At 41.6% G+C, this 13580-nt stretch overlaps 1 protein-coding gene across 5 annotated transcripts in view; it reads left to right on the top strand.

Annotated features, from left to right (window-relative positions):
* LRRC8B (leucine rich repeat containing 8 VRAC subunit B) overlaps nucleotides 1-13375 on the top strand; it is a 40993-nt gene extending 27618 nt beyond the window's left edge. For all 5 annotated transcript variants that reach the window (XM_050962145.1, XM_050962143.1, XM_050962141.1 and 2 more), the window contains 3 exons: nucleotides 5839-5937; nucleotides 9004-11165; nucleotides 11954-13375. In XM_050962145.1, the coding sequence (XP_050818102.1) occupies nucleotides 9030-11165; nucleotides 11954-12226 (2409 nt within the window). In that variant the 5' untranslated portion in view covers nucleotides 5839-5937; nucleotides 9004-9029 and the 3' untranslated portion in view covers nucleotides 12227-13375. The remainder of the gene's footprint in view (nucleotides 1-5838; nucleotides 5938-9003; nucleotides 11166-11953) is intronic.
* The last annotated feature ends 205 nt before the right edge of the window (nucleotides 13376-13580 follow it).

Below are 13580 nucleotides of genomic sequence, written 5' to 3'. Positions count from 1 at the left end.
CCTGGGAAGAGAGGGAGGGTCTTCTACAGCAATGTGGATTCCGCCCTGGTCCCTATGCAGCTTGCCTGTGTGCAGTAATGGTCCCCTCACCCCTCGCGGCACAGTGGCGCGGACGCATTAGCCTGACTGGGACAAGGACCACAGTGGCTCTCCCTATAAACTAGCGCAAGCACATTGCCCACGCTCTGGCTGAAACTTTTGAAGAGATTACCGAGGCCTATTACAGAGATGTGATAGACCAAATCAATGGGCTATTCCACATCTAGGCATGCATGCATGCAGCCATAACCCCCTCTCCCCCCCCCTCCTCTCCCAAAACATTTCCATCCTTAAAATAAAAACTGCTTACCAGGAACCCGCTCCTCTGCTTCTTCTTCACCAACAAGTTCCAGCTGCTGCAACTGGCTAGCCTTCTCCTGGCTTGAGAAGAGCTCCTGTCTGCATGCCTCCTGGGACTCCGGGGTGTCTCCCTCCACCCCAGTAGCCTCACTCTCGGTTTCCTCTACACCCTCCCCCACTTCTCCTTGCTCTGAACTCTCCATCGTGGTCCTCGTCCTCGGATTGGCAGTGGGGTCACACCCAAGTATGGCATCCAGCTCCTTGTAAAAACGGCAGGTTGTGGGGGCAGCTCCTGAGCGGCGGTTTCCCTCACGGGCTTTGCAATAGGCACTGCGCAGCTCCTTTACTTTAACCCTGCACTGCAACGCGTCCTGTTCATGGCCCCTTAGCAGCAAGGACTTTGATATCTGCCCATAGGTATCATAATTTCTACGGCTGGAGCGCAGCTGTGACTGCACAGCTTCCTCACCCCAAACACTGATGAGGTCCTGCAGCTCGGAAGTGTTCCATGCTGGGGCTAGTTTGGGGCGTGGAGGCATGGTCACTGATTGATTGATTGATTGCACTCCACACCTGGCTGAGCAAACAGGAAGGGGATTTTTAAAATTCCCGGGTCATTTAAGGGGCGGGTCACCTGAGCCCAGGGCAGTGGAGTGTGAAACGATGAGCAGAGTGGCTGAAAAAGTATGCTGGGATACCTCCTAATACCCTGGAGGCCAATAAAAGCGCTTTTGGTGGCCACACTTGTTGACCAGCGCTGCATCACCAGCACTGGAATCGCTACACCCCAAGCAGACCAGGTGTACAGCCAGCGCTGCAGCCAGGGAGTTGCAGTGCTGGCTGTGCTTTGCAAGTGTGGACACAGAGTGAGTTGCAGCGCTGCAACGCCATCACCAGCGCTGCAACTCTCCAGTGTAGCCAAGCCCTAAGAGATTAAATACCATACTGATGCTGCTGTAATGTAGACTTGCTTGTATTTTCTGTCTCAGTTTCCGAACTGGTTTCTCTCTCTCTCTCTCTAAGAAAGATTGGAGGAGTAAACAGGAAATGGCGCACATTTGTGCAGGATGCGACAGCAGCTTTACGCTTCTTGCTGTTTCTTATAGCACAGTCCCCTGTAGGCAGTGCTTAATTTGTGCCTCTAAGCTTGGCAGTTCTTAGCCCTGGCACCTCTGGGCATGCCACATCTGTTATGAAAGTAAAAAAAACTTGTTTGACCCCAGCACCTCTTTCATAGCAAATTAAGCACTGCCCATAGGCATCCTGTAGGTATATTCATGTAATACTGAAATATTGTAGGCTGTGTGTTTTGACAGTGTTAAATTAGGAATTTTTTTCTGGGCCATGCTACAACCTTTTAAAATGGATGAGTTAAAAAGCTGAATGATGAACAATCTGGAAGTGTGATTCATTACACAAGAATAATAAGCTTGAGCAACAATGCCCAAGGGTTAGGAGTATATATTCTGCCAGGATAGACACACTTTAAATGTAAAGGATAAGGTCTAACATGGTACCTGTGACCCACTCATAGTAGCAGATTGATTGATTGGAAACACCTCTTAGAGTATGGTATGGATTTTTTAAGGAATATTTTGTAAATATAATGACAGACTTTTAGCTGATTTGTTAGCCAGGAGTCTGTCATAATTTGGTGTAACGACTACAGTATATCATGTGCTCCTTGCAGTTATTCTATATGCCCAAGTTATATTCTACATGTTAGTGTCCAGTTCATTTTTTGTTTTACCTCCACTGTAGATCTGGATTGTTCTTAGCCTGTAATAAATGATAAAAAGCAGTCCATTTCTGAGCCAAAGGAGGAAATGGAATAAGTGAATTCAGACACAATTATAGTTGCTAAACACCATTTGTATCTAATTTATTGGTTTATTTACTTGGCAAAACCCTTTGTCTGGTACAAGCAGTGTCTCTCTTCTATTTGAACTGAGAGTCCAGTGAGGCAGAGGTAAATAAACATCTTTTTAATGTGCAGTCAGTTCAAAGGCAACTTTTTGTGTTTTGTTTTAAAACCATCTTAATTTTACTCAGAGCTTTCTGTTGCTGATCCTCATCCGTTTCAAAGGCTCATTAATGTGGAGCAGGCAGTAGTAACATATGGACTGAGCTGTAGCTCACGAAAGCTCATGCTGAAATTAATTTGTTAGTCTCTAAGGTGCCACAAGTACTCCTGTTCTTTTTGTGGATCCAGAGTAACACGGCTGCTACTCTGAAACCTATTTTAGGCCAGGGACTCCGGTACACAGGATAGCTGTGAATTAAGCTTTAGCAACTGCAAGCAGGCAGTAAACGAGCTGCATATAAACTGAATAAAACATAGAAAACTGTGTCTATATTATAATTCCAGTAGGTTCTCTCATAGGCCCTAGTTCAGGAAAACACATACACAGCCTTCTTGAATAGGGATGCTTTATGGAATCAAAGCCATAGGGACCTATTGGCAAGAGCTGGATATTCTTAAATAGGTTGTAAATAAGGGATTGGAAGCGGCCAGCATAAGCTGGTACTGTATTTAAAGCTGCCTTAATTTAAAATCCATATGAAAGCAGTCTCTCTTTAAAATACGTACAAGTAATCTAGACAGTGAGACTTCTCTGTCTAGAAGGAGGAAAAGCTCTCCAACTCCAAGTAGAAAGTGAATTGCAGTTTTACTTCACTGTTAAACAAAAAACGAACTTTGTTCAGATAAACTACAGCAGTGTAGGATGCAGAATGTCTAACTGACAAGAGCCTTTCAGCCTAACTGCTAGAGATGCAGAGTCCATGTTTTCAATCTTCCCACCTCTCCCGAAGCTGGAGAGAGCCTTTCAGCCTAACTGCCAGAGATGCAGAGTCCATGTTTTCAATCTTCCCACCTCTCCCGAAGCTGGAGAGATGGGGTGCTCAGCCTCTCCAGTTCCAAAGCTAGCAGGAGGTGGAGAGGTTTCTCCAGCCTCAGAGTTGGGAGGAAACATAAGGGGCAGAGCTGTCTGGCCCTCGAGCTTGGAGTAGGGGAGAGAGGCAGGCAGCAGACAGAAGGCTCAGAAGCCGCCCTGAAAGTGTCAATTTCACTTTTTATCTGCAGGCAGAAAGTAGAATTGACAAAGCCTTCCCCTGGGCAGCTGGGAAGTTGTTCTTATGAGGTTCCTGATGGAAAATTGAAATTTTCCTATTAAAAACTTTCTTTAAAAAATAAATAAATAAAAAATCATAAAATCATTCCAACAGAAACTTCTGACCAGCCCTCTGAGTTTCTTATGTTGTCTCCATTACTATGCTTTGCACTCCTAAGTATGTGATTAAACACTGCTAATTGGGATCTAAGCCTTTGTATTAAACTTGGAGGAAAGATACAATTGCCTTTTTATTCTCAGTTGGAATTCAATGCAGCAGTTTGACAGCCCTCTTTCTGCAGCAGACTCAGTGCAGATAGACTCCTGCACAGAGGCTCGCTGGCTTCAGTGGAGCTAGGTCCATTTGCAGGATCAAGGCCTTAATTTGGACATTTGCAGTACCATTTTTCATGGTCTTGAACTTAAGTGTTTTGTTTTAAGAAGCAAGAGAGGGGGCTATACCCACAGAAAATTTGTTTTTAGAAAGTATCAGGATTCATTTTGAAATGGACCTCTGAAGTTAGCAATCCCTGATTCTTTCATCTTGTTTAAGAATGGATCTCTGCAAGCATATACCAAGGAAGGGCAAAGAGGTTGTTTTGTCTAGATGTTCAAATCTGGTGTAGTTGTAGTGTTAGAGGGCTTTCCCTTCACCCTCTCCCCTGGTTCTTGTCACATAGACAGAAAGCAGAAGACCAGAAGCCCGAAGCACAGACAATGCAATGTTTATTGGGGTTAGTTTCCAAGCAAGCATATTCCGAAGCCCTTTACACCAGTCAAGCTTATCTCTATGTGCCGATAGTCTGTTTCCCAGTGTTCTGTTCCCAGCTCTGATGCTGCAGAGCATTTACCCTGTGTCCCCCTTTCCAGCTCTGATGCCTCAGAGCCTTGCCTGTGTCCCTGTTCCCCTTTCCCCCCACTTCCTGTTTGACCCCAGTTTATATAGTAATATTCTCAGCTATATCTTAACCAATTGTTTTACTGAAATTTAACTAACCAATCCTAAAATACTGTAACACAATTCTCTAACCAATTATATCCCACTACCCTCATCAACTTACACCTAGCAAAATCAATTATACAGCAGACAGAAACAATTGGAGAACAAGACAGATTAACAATAGAAAAGTTGGGGGCCATAAAGAAAAAAACACAGAATGAGGATTTCACAGCCATTGATAAGTGATTTCTTGCCAGACAGGATGCTATCAAACTAAGTTTTCTTCAAGCGTCTTAATATCTGTTTAACTGGTGGTGATGAGCGCTATCAGGACAGGATTGTCTTCATAACAGCCCAATACCACCTTATTTCAATGTGGCTGGTTTGGAATGTGAGGATGTGACAGTTCACTTCCCAGTTTATGGCTGTCCCTGCTGCTTAGCCAAAGGCCTTAGCCTAAGAACAAGGCCTCAGACTATCCTAGTGAGAGAAGCCCCATACACAGGCAGACTGTGATTTTGATTCTTTGATTTTATATACCTGTAACTAGCTAAGTGATAAAAATACACAAGAGTCCTTAAAGTATAGTCCTTTACAGGCAGGACTGAATATCTATAGTCTAACATTCAGCATTTTGGTCCTCTGATATTTTATCTGTCTTTAGGGATGGACGATAGCTATCTGAGCCCTTCTTCAATTGCTTTTCAGTAAGAGGTTCCTAGAAACTTAGCCCGCTGTCTCCCCATTTTAAACTCTTTGGAGTTGAGGCACCCCAGAGATTACCAGACAAAGGTCTCAGAGGGGTAGCCGTGTTAGTCTGGATCTGTAAAAGCAGCAAAGAGTCCTGTGGCACCTTATAGACTAACAGACGTTTTGGAGCATGAGCTTTCGTGGTATACTTTCTAATCAGTTTGCCCAGCTCTAGCATCTTGTAACTTTGGATTAGTAGCATCCAGAGTATGGCTATTAATGGTATTTGGCAATATTTTACTAGCTTGTCCCATATAGTAGAATTTGTACTCTTGGTAGTAGTTTCCATTACTCTTTGTATGTCAATGCTGAAAAAATATTGAAATGGACTAAATTATATCTTCCATTTTTTTGAAACCATGCAGATTCCTCCCACATAGCCATTTAGCAAGAAACTATAGAATTGCCATCCAGTATTAGTTAGGGATAAGTTCTTTTATGTGGTTTCCTTTTTATTTGTTTTTCGTATGGGTTTGGCAGGGTGCAGAAAACTTGACCTTCAGATTGTTTCTGAGTATATTGTTGCAGCTGCAAAATGGAGAACATGCTGAATTAGAGAAAGGGCTTGTAAAGCATACCCTTTAAACAGGTCACATCAGCAGTGAAGTAAGAATTCTGATTAAGGCTGACCTACTTGCTCTCTTTTCAAAATAGTCTCAGCTACTTCAACTGAAATCCCAATGTTTTCCCATGCAGAATGAAGATAAATGCAAAGATGGCATGTCCAAGGAATTTTAAAAGGTGTAGACCTCCTGATTGAAGATTGTTGTGTATCTTATTCTGTTAGCCAATAAAGTAAGTGTGAACATTTTATGTATGGTATATAAATATTGATATGCACTTGCTGAATTAAAATAAACTCAACTATATTTATTATCATTAACACATAAAATACAATAGAGCCTTGCTAATACACACTAATTGGGCCACTTACCCTGACTATTGAATTTTGTGAATTAGGAATAAGCAAAAAATGCAAACGCAATGTGTCATGATCAGTATTTCTCTTCACTTAGTTGTACTTAATTATAATATCATACCACGCTAGTTTTCTATTCTGTAGCATATCTTATAAAATCAAGTGTTTGGTAAGCATACACTTGTCTGTTGAACTCCACTTCTAAATTTTTGCTGGGGAAAGACAGAAGGGTTGAGGGGTGGCCTGTGTGAATTATAGGGTGTCAGCTATCAAAGTTGTATTGCATTTCTAGTCCATTTGGGGTGTTCTGTTTTCCTCAGTTGAACAGAATTCCATCTAATATCAGCAAGTCTATGTCAGGCAGTACTGCTGATATCTCATCAAGATTGAAATGTTCTCCTTATTCTGTACTAATCGGCCATAGTAATCTGGCTAGGGTAATTACTCCTGGGGGAGTTCTACACCAAAAAATTTAAAAGTTCTGTACACAATGTTTTAAAATTTTGCAAAATTTGCATAGTTTATTTGTCAAAAAACACAGTTTAATCATTCCAGTTTCAATTATTTTGGTAATTTATTTCAAAATGCCTGTCAGCAAGTTTGTCTGTAAAAATACAGACAAAAAAATTTAGGAAGTGTTATTTTGACAACTAGATTCCTTATTAGACATATTAATACAAACTTTGAGTAAAAATAATTCATTTAAACTACAATACAGAAACATATTTCCCGCATGCCTCAGAAACAGTGCAAAGACTTGGCAGAGTCAGGGCAGGGATAATGGAGGAACTGAGGGAGAGGGAAGTAATTGCTGGGAAGAAGCCTAGGAAGGTTGTTGGATGTGGGTGGGAGAAGTATGAAACAGGGATTTTTTTGCAAGGAGTTGGAGGGGGAGGGGAGGGAACCTTATTGGGGTGCCTCCCCCATGCAGACTCTGGCAGAACCCTAGCCTCTCCCAATCAGTCAGGCACATCTGCCCCCATCCCCATGTAGCCCCCCCTCCTATTCAGCCCCTGGCTCAATGCCATCACCCACTAGCTCCTGAGCCCATGCCCCAGTCTATCCACCCCATTAGCCCTTCTCAGCCCCAGCCTGTGACCCCACCCCCAGCAGTCCTATGTGTCCTGCTCTATCCGTCCCATGCCTCCTCATCTGGCTCCGAAGACTGGTTGTCTTCTCTTCTGGCACCAAAGCAGCCCCTGGAGGGTGAAAGGTGTAACTGCAGCGCCTCTCCAGCAGAATCTATATATGGCTAAGATTAGTCTTAACTCTTTATGCTGTGATTCAAATGCCTTTCCCAAAAGGAGCAATATAATGTTTACTACTGTATCACTTTAAATCAGGGATCTCAAACTCAAATGACCACAAGGGCCACATGAGGATTAGTACATTGGCCTGAGGGCCGCATTACTGACACCTTGCCCCCTTACCTGCTGCCCTCGGCCCTGCCCCCATTCCACCCCTTTCATGAGGCCCCACTCCTGACCCGCCTCTTCCCACCTCTTCCCTACCCCCATTCCAACCCCTTCCCCAAAATCCCCACCCCAACTCTGCCTCCTCCCTGCCCCCCTGCAGGAGGGATATGGGGTGTGGTAGGGGCTCAGGGCAGGGAGTTGGGGTGTGGGATGCAGGAGGGATGAGGGGTACAGCAGGGGGCTCAGGGCAGTGGGTTGGGGTGCCGGAGGGGTGCGGCAGGGAATTAGGGTTCAGGGTGCGGCAAAGGGCTCAGGGCAGGGGGTTCGACTGCAGGAGGGTCTTGGGGGCAGGCTCTGGCCCGGCGCACGCCAGGGACAGGGCAGGTTCCTGCCTGTCTGCCTTGCCCCCGCTCCGCTCCGGGAAGTGGCTGGAACGTGGGGGAGGAGAGGCACAGGGATGTGTGTTGATGTCACTTCAGGCACCGCCCCCAGCATCTCCCATTGGCCGGGAATGGGGAACCACGGCCAATGGGAGCTGCTGGGGGAAGTGCCTGAAGCAACATCAACACACACCCCTACGCCTCTCCTCCCCCATGTTCTTTCCACTTCCCAGAGCAATGCGGGGGCAGGGCAGCAGCGCGTCAGGCCAGAGCTGCTCTAGATAAATGCTGGGGGAGGGCGGGGGGGCCATGAGGAGCTCGTGGGCCGCATGTTTGAGACCCCTGCTTTAAATGCTAAACAGTAAGTGAACTGCTATTTGTGTTTTCAGTAAGAATTTCCCTAGCTAAGTTCCACATTTTTGTAGCTGTTCCTGTGTCAGAGCAGTAGAAAACAGAATGACCAAAGGGTCTGTCTCATCTCTGATGCATATAATGCTGTTTGAACTCTTCTTGTTTAAATGTTCATATTGTAAGACATGTTTACTTTATCTGAAATGGACCAAAACTTGGTCTCTTCAATGAGTTCATCTCTTGAGGTCGGATTGTTAGCATTGAAGCCTTTCCTAATCATTTACTTAGTATTTATAGAATGTTACATGTATTACTCTAAATACTTCCAATACCTTTGTGAGCCACGTACATTTTAGCCCCATTTCACAGATGGAAAAACTGTGGCACTGAGATCACAAGACCATGAACTGAACAAAGCACGTAATCAATGCTTAACTTTGAATTCAGTGGTACTACTCTTGTTTTTGGTCTCATTGGTAAAGTTCTATTGGAGGAATCAATGGAACTACTCAGATCATACCTAATTTAGGTAGTTTTCCCATTGACTTTGGGGGTTCCCTAAATGACATCCACCAATTCATTATTCAATTTTATGCAAGTACTAGGATTACAATTTGGGAATTATTGGGCCATAGTCCAAAGCTCAGTCCAGTAGATCAGTGTTGTTATGCTTGTTTATAACAGAGTAAACTGCCTAATAATCAGGACTCAAAATAATTGTATTGCATAGTTCGATTATATTAAGTAAATAGATCTGAGCACTTGTTCTAAGGATCTTTCTCTTTCTCTTCTCTAGTTGCTGCTGTCCTACAGGTGAAAGTCATGATTACGCTAACTGAACTCAGATATTTAGCAGACGCTCAGTCATCCTACCACATATTAAAACCATGGTGGGATGTCTTCTGGTATTACCTCACCATGATTATGCTGCTGGTTGCTGTACTAGCCGGGGCTCTCCAGCTCACTCAAACTAAAGTGTTGTGTTGTCTTCCTTGTAAGCTGGAATTTGACAGTCGTTGTGCAGTGCCTTGGGATTTGATTAAAACCAACCTTAACGTGTCCTCTAGCTCTGCCACACAAATAATTTTCCCTTTGAGAATCCAGAACGATCTTCACCGGCAGCAGTATTCCTACATTGACGCAGTGTGTTATGAGAGACAGCTTCATTGGTTTGCCAAATTTTTCCCATACCTAGTGCTTCTGCATACTTTCATTTTTGCAGCTTGCAGTAACTTTTGGCTCTACTATCCTAGCACAAGTTCAAGGCTTGAGCACTTTGTAGCCATTCTTCACAAGTGTTTTGATTCTCCATGGACAACACGAGCCCTCTCAGAAACAGTTGCTGAGCAGTCTGTGAAGAGTCTACCGCTATCCAAATCCAAAATATTGCTTTCATCACCTGGGAGTTCAGCGGATACAGAGGCAAACAGGCAGTCTCTGCCATATATGCAGCCTGGTTTAGAAACAACTGGAAGAGAGAACTCTTCGAGTGTTCTAGACAAAAAAGAAGGGGAACAAGCTAAAGCTATATTTGAAAAAGTGAAAAGATTCAGAGTACATGTTGAAGAAAAGGATGTCATATATAGAGTGTACATGAAACAGATTATAATCAAAGTAATTGTATTTATAATAATAATGATTTATGTCTCCTATTATTTAACTTTTATTACACTTGAAATTGATTGTGTAATTGATGTTCAAGCCTTTACAGGTTACAAAAGGTACCAGTGTGTTTATACACTCGCAGAAATTTTTAAAGTATTAGCTTCATTTTATGTTGTTTTAGTGACCTTCTATGGCCTGACCTGCACTTACAGTTTGTGGTGGATGTTGAGAAGTTCACTTAAGCAATATTCCTTTGAAAAGTTAAGAGAGAAGAGCAACTACAGTGATATCCCTGATGTAAAGAATGACTTCGCATTTATTCTTCACTTAGCAGATCAGTATGATCCACTTTATTCACAACGATTCTCAATATTTCTATCGGATTTGAGTGAAAACAGACTGAAACAGATAAATCTTAACAATAAATGGTCAGTGGAAAAACTGAAAAGTAAACTAATACGAAATTCCCAGGACAAGATCGAACTTCATCTTTTCATGCTAAATGGTCTTCCAGACAGTGTCTTTGAACTGACTGAAATAGAAGTTCTAAGCTTGGAACTGATTCCTGAAGCCAAGCTTCCTTCAACAGTGACTCAGCTAGTCAATCTCAAAGAAATGAATATTTATCATTCATCATTAACTGTGGATTACCCAGCACTAAACTTTCTAGAAGAAAATCTGAAAACGTTGCGTCTAAAATCCAGTGAAATTGGAAGGATTCCACTTTGGGTCTTTCATCTAAAAAACCTCAAGGAATTGTGTTTAACGGGATGTTTTTTGCTAGATTACCACAACTCTATATACAATGAAGGCTTTCAGGATCTAAAGAATCTGAGAACAATTTACTTAAAGAACAGCCTTTCCCGTATACCTCAGGTGGTTACAGACCTTTTGCCTTCACTGCAAAACTTATCTATCAATAATGAGGGAAATAAACTGGTCGTACTAAACAACTTGAAAAAGTTGGTAAACCTGAGAACCTTGGAGTTGATCTCCTGTGATTTAGAGCGCATTCCACATTCTATTTTTACCCTAAACAATTTGCATGAAATAGATTTAAAAGAGAATAATCTCAGAACAGTGGAAGAAATAATGAGCTTTCAACATCTCAAGAACCTATCTTGCTTAAAATTGTGGCACAACACCATTTCATATGTCCCTGTGCAGATTGGTGCATTATCAAACCTAGAACAACTGTACTTAAATTACAATAACATTAAGAATGTTCCACTGCAGCTATTTCTTTGTAAAGAGCTACACTATTTGGATCTTAGCTATAACAAGCTAACATCTATTCCGGAAGAAATCAGTTATTTGACAAATCTGCAGTACTTTGCTGTGACAAAAAACCATGTAAGTAGAACTCTTAAATTTAAGCATTAGAAATTCTGATTTTGTCTACCCTGTTTCGTCTTGAAGACTCTATGGCCTGCTAGAGCTCACCAACTTTACGGCACTGTAAACAACAGGGATGTGAAACCCAGTTAACTGAGAGGGGAAGTGATTTGATTTTTTTTTTTTTTAAACTGGTCAAAGCAGGGTCTGAACAATCAGGTAGTTGACACAGATGTTCTGTTTAAATTGGCCTAATCTGTAATGACTGTTCAGTTGGGGGTTCAGCGGTGTTAGATATAACTTGATTGTTCACAGCTGCGTTCACATATTCTTAAAGTGTTTGTATAGCAGACCAGGCCCCTGAGTACTCACTCACTGCATGGATGCAGTTCTGCCTGCTTTGTCAAAAGGATTGTGGAGTACTTAGGATGGGCCAAAGGGATGTCATTTATTAAGCATAATTCTTAAGAAGGAGTATAAGTAGGAAAAACAATCTGATCATACCAGCAATTTGTTTTTTAGATTTCCTTGATGTTCTGTGAAGAATTAAACTTCTCACCTAGCCACATTCATAACCAGAGATACACATACAGCACTGTTTTCATGCAAATATTGAAAGTAGACTTTTTCCTGACTGTATCCTTTTTATAGCATAAACAGTTGTCCTTTCCTTATGCTGTATCTATCTTTTTTTTTTTTAATTTAAAAACATTTTGAGGGTAAAAAGTACATTGGGTAATGAAAAATATGCAGTTTTTGTATAGCTTAACAAGCTTTAATTAGCATGTCCTCTTTCCTCTTTGTAGATTGAGATACTGCCAGATGGATTATTTCAGTGCAAAAAGCTGCAATGTTTACTTCTGGGACATAACAGCCTGACGAGTTTGTCTCCTCGTGTCAGCCAACTGTTGAACCTTGTTCAGCTAGAGCTGATTGGGAACTACCTTGAATCGCTTCCTGCTGAACTAGAAGAATGTCAGTCTCTGAAACGGAGTTGTCTAATTGTAGAAGAAAGGTTGTTAAAAACACTTCCACCTTGTGTGAGAGAGAGCTTGCAGACCTGCTTGGATAAATGTTAAATGAGATGAGACTGTGTACATCAACAAATCCTTTAGGCCTTTGACTTACTGTCTGTGTAAAGATAGATGTAGGTGGAAAGAAGGAAAGAGAGGCAACAAGTAGTTTACAATTCAGATCTAAATCTACCCATGTTGCCCTGAGTCGTCTTTATAAGAAAAGGAAAAAAATGCATTTGTCTTAAAACAAGCAAGCAGAAGTGTAGATTTAGCAGACAGACATTTGTGAATAACCTGATAGGTAAGTGATTGGGTTCTACTGGCTGATGTGCTTTCAGTAGTAAATGTTTACGGTCACTAGTGTTGGGATAGAAGAGTTGGTTGCTTAGCTGTAGAGTATCTCATTTTTTCATGGAAAATTTTATTTCTTCTGAAAACAATTTTAAATGGCTTAATCGTATATTATGTTGGGAGCAAGGATTACTTAGGTTTGTTTTTTCAGACACAAACTTACCACTGACGTGGAGTAGCATGTGTTAAGTTGGGACTATCCTATTTAAAGTAACACAATTAACTGGTTCATTGTGCATTTTGAAAATCATTTTACAACGTCATTTTACAGTTTTAATGTTTTTTTCATGTGAGAAAAGTGTTGAACGTTAAACTTGTAACTTAGGAAGATGCCACTTGACTATTTTTATTAAAAAAGTTGGACAAGTATTCTACACAGCCTTCTACAACCCACTTCAATATTTTATGTCTTTAAAGTAGCAAAAATTGAGCTAATTAACTATCTTGTTTGCCTAGTAGGTGGGATTCAAATATAGCTTATTTAATTTAAAAAATCAATCCGAAGAACTCTTAAGTATTCAAGTAGCTACTGTTCATGTAACAAAGGTACTTGCTTTGTTCACATGTACTTAACTGAGACAACATAAATTGATAATTCCATAATACCTACCTTCATTGATCATAATGGCAAATGGAACACAGTGCAGCCATGAATTGTTTGATAAGTTGTGGGGATCCCAGCTGTTAGTGTGGTGTATACTCCCACTTGCCACTTAACCTTCCAATTGTTGATTCCCTCAATATTTCCTCCCCCTCACTCCCACTGTGGTAATGTACTGGTGAAAAATTTTCACCAAAGATTAATGGATGGAGAGGGAACGATACAACTTTAAAAAAAAAAAAAGAGGAGGAGGAGGAGGAGGAGGAAAAAAGCCCATGCAGTTCAGAAGTGCTTGTAAAAACACCATAAGCTTTTTCTTTTCTCCTAAGTGGTATGTGCCTACAAGGTGTGAGCTGAAGTGAAGCTCTTATTACCCTTTCCTTTATTTAATATACTCCAAACTGGAAGGAAATAAAGTGATTGCAGATTTTATATATATTTTTTCCTGTACACTTTGTTTCATTA

This window comes from Gopherus flavomarginatus, chromosome 7 (assembly GCF_025201925.1).
Source record: "Gopherus flavomarginatus isolate rGopFla2 chromosome 7, rGopFla2.mat.asm, whole genome shotgun sequence".
Classification (NCBI taxonomy): Eukaryota; Metazoa; Chordata; order Testudines; family Testudinidae; genus Gopherus; species Gopherus flavomarginatus.
This window is presented reverse-complemented; position numbering and strand designations above follow the sequence as displayed.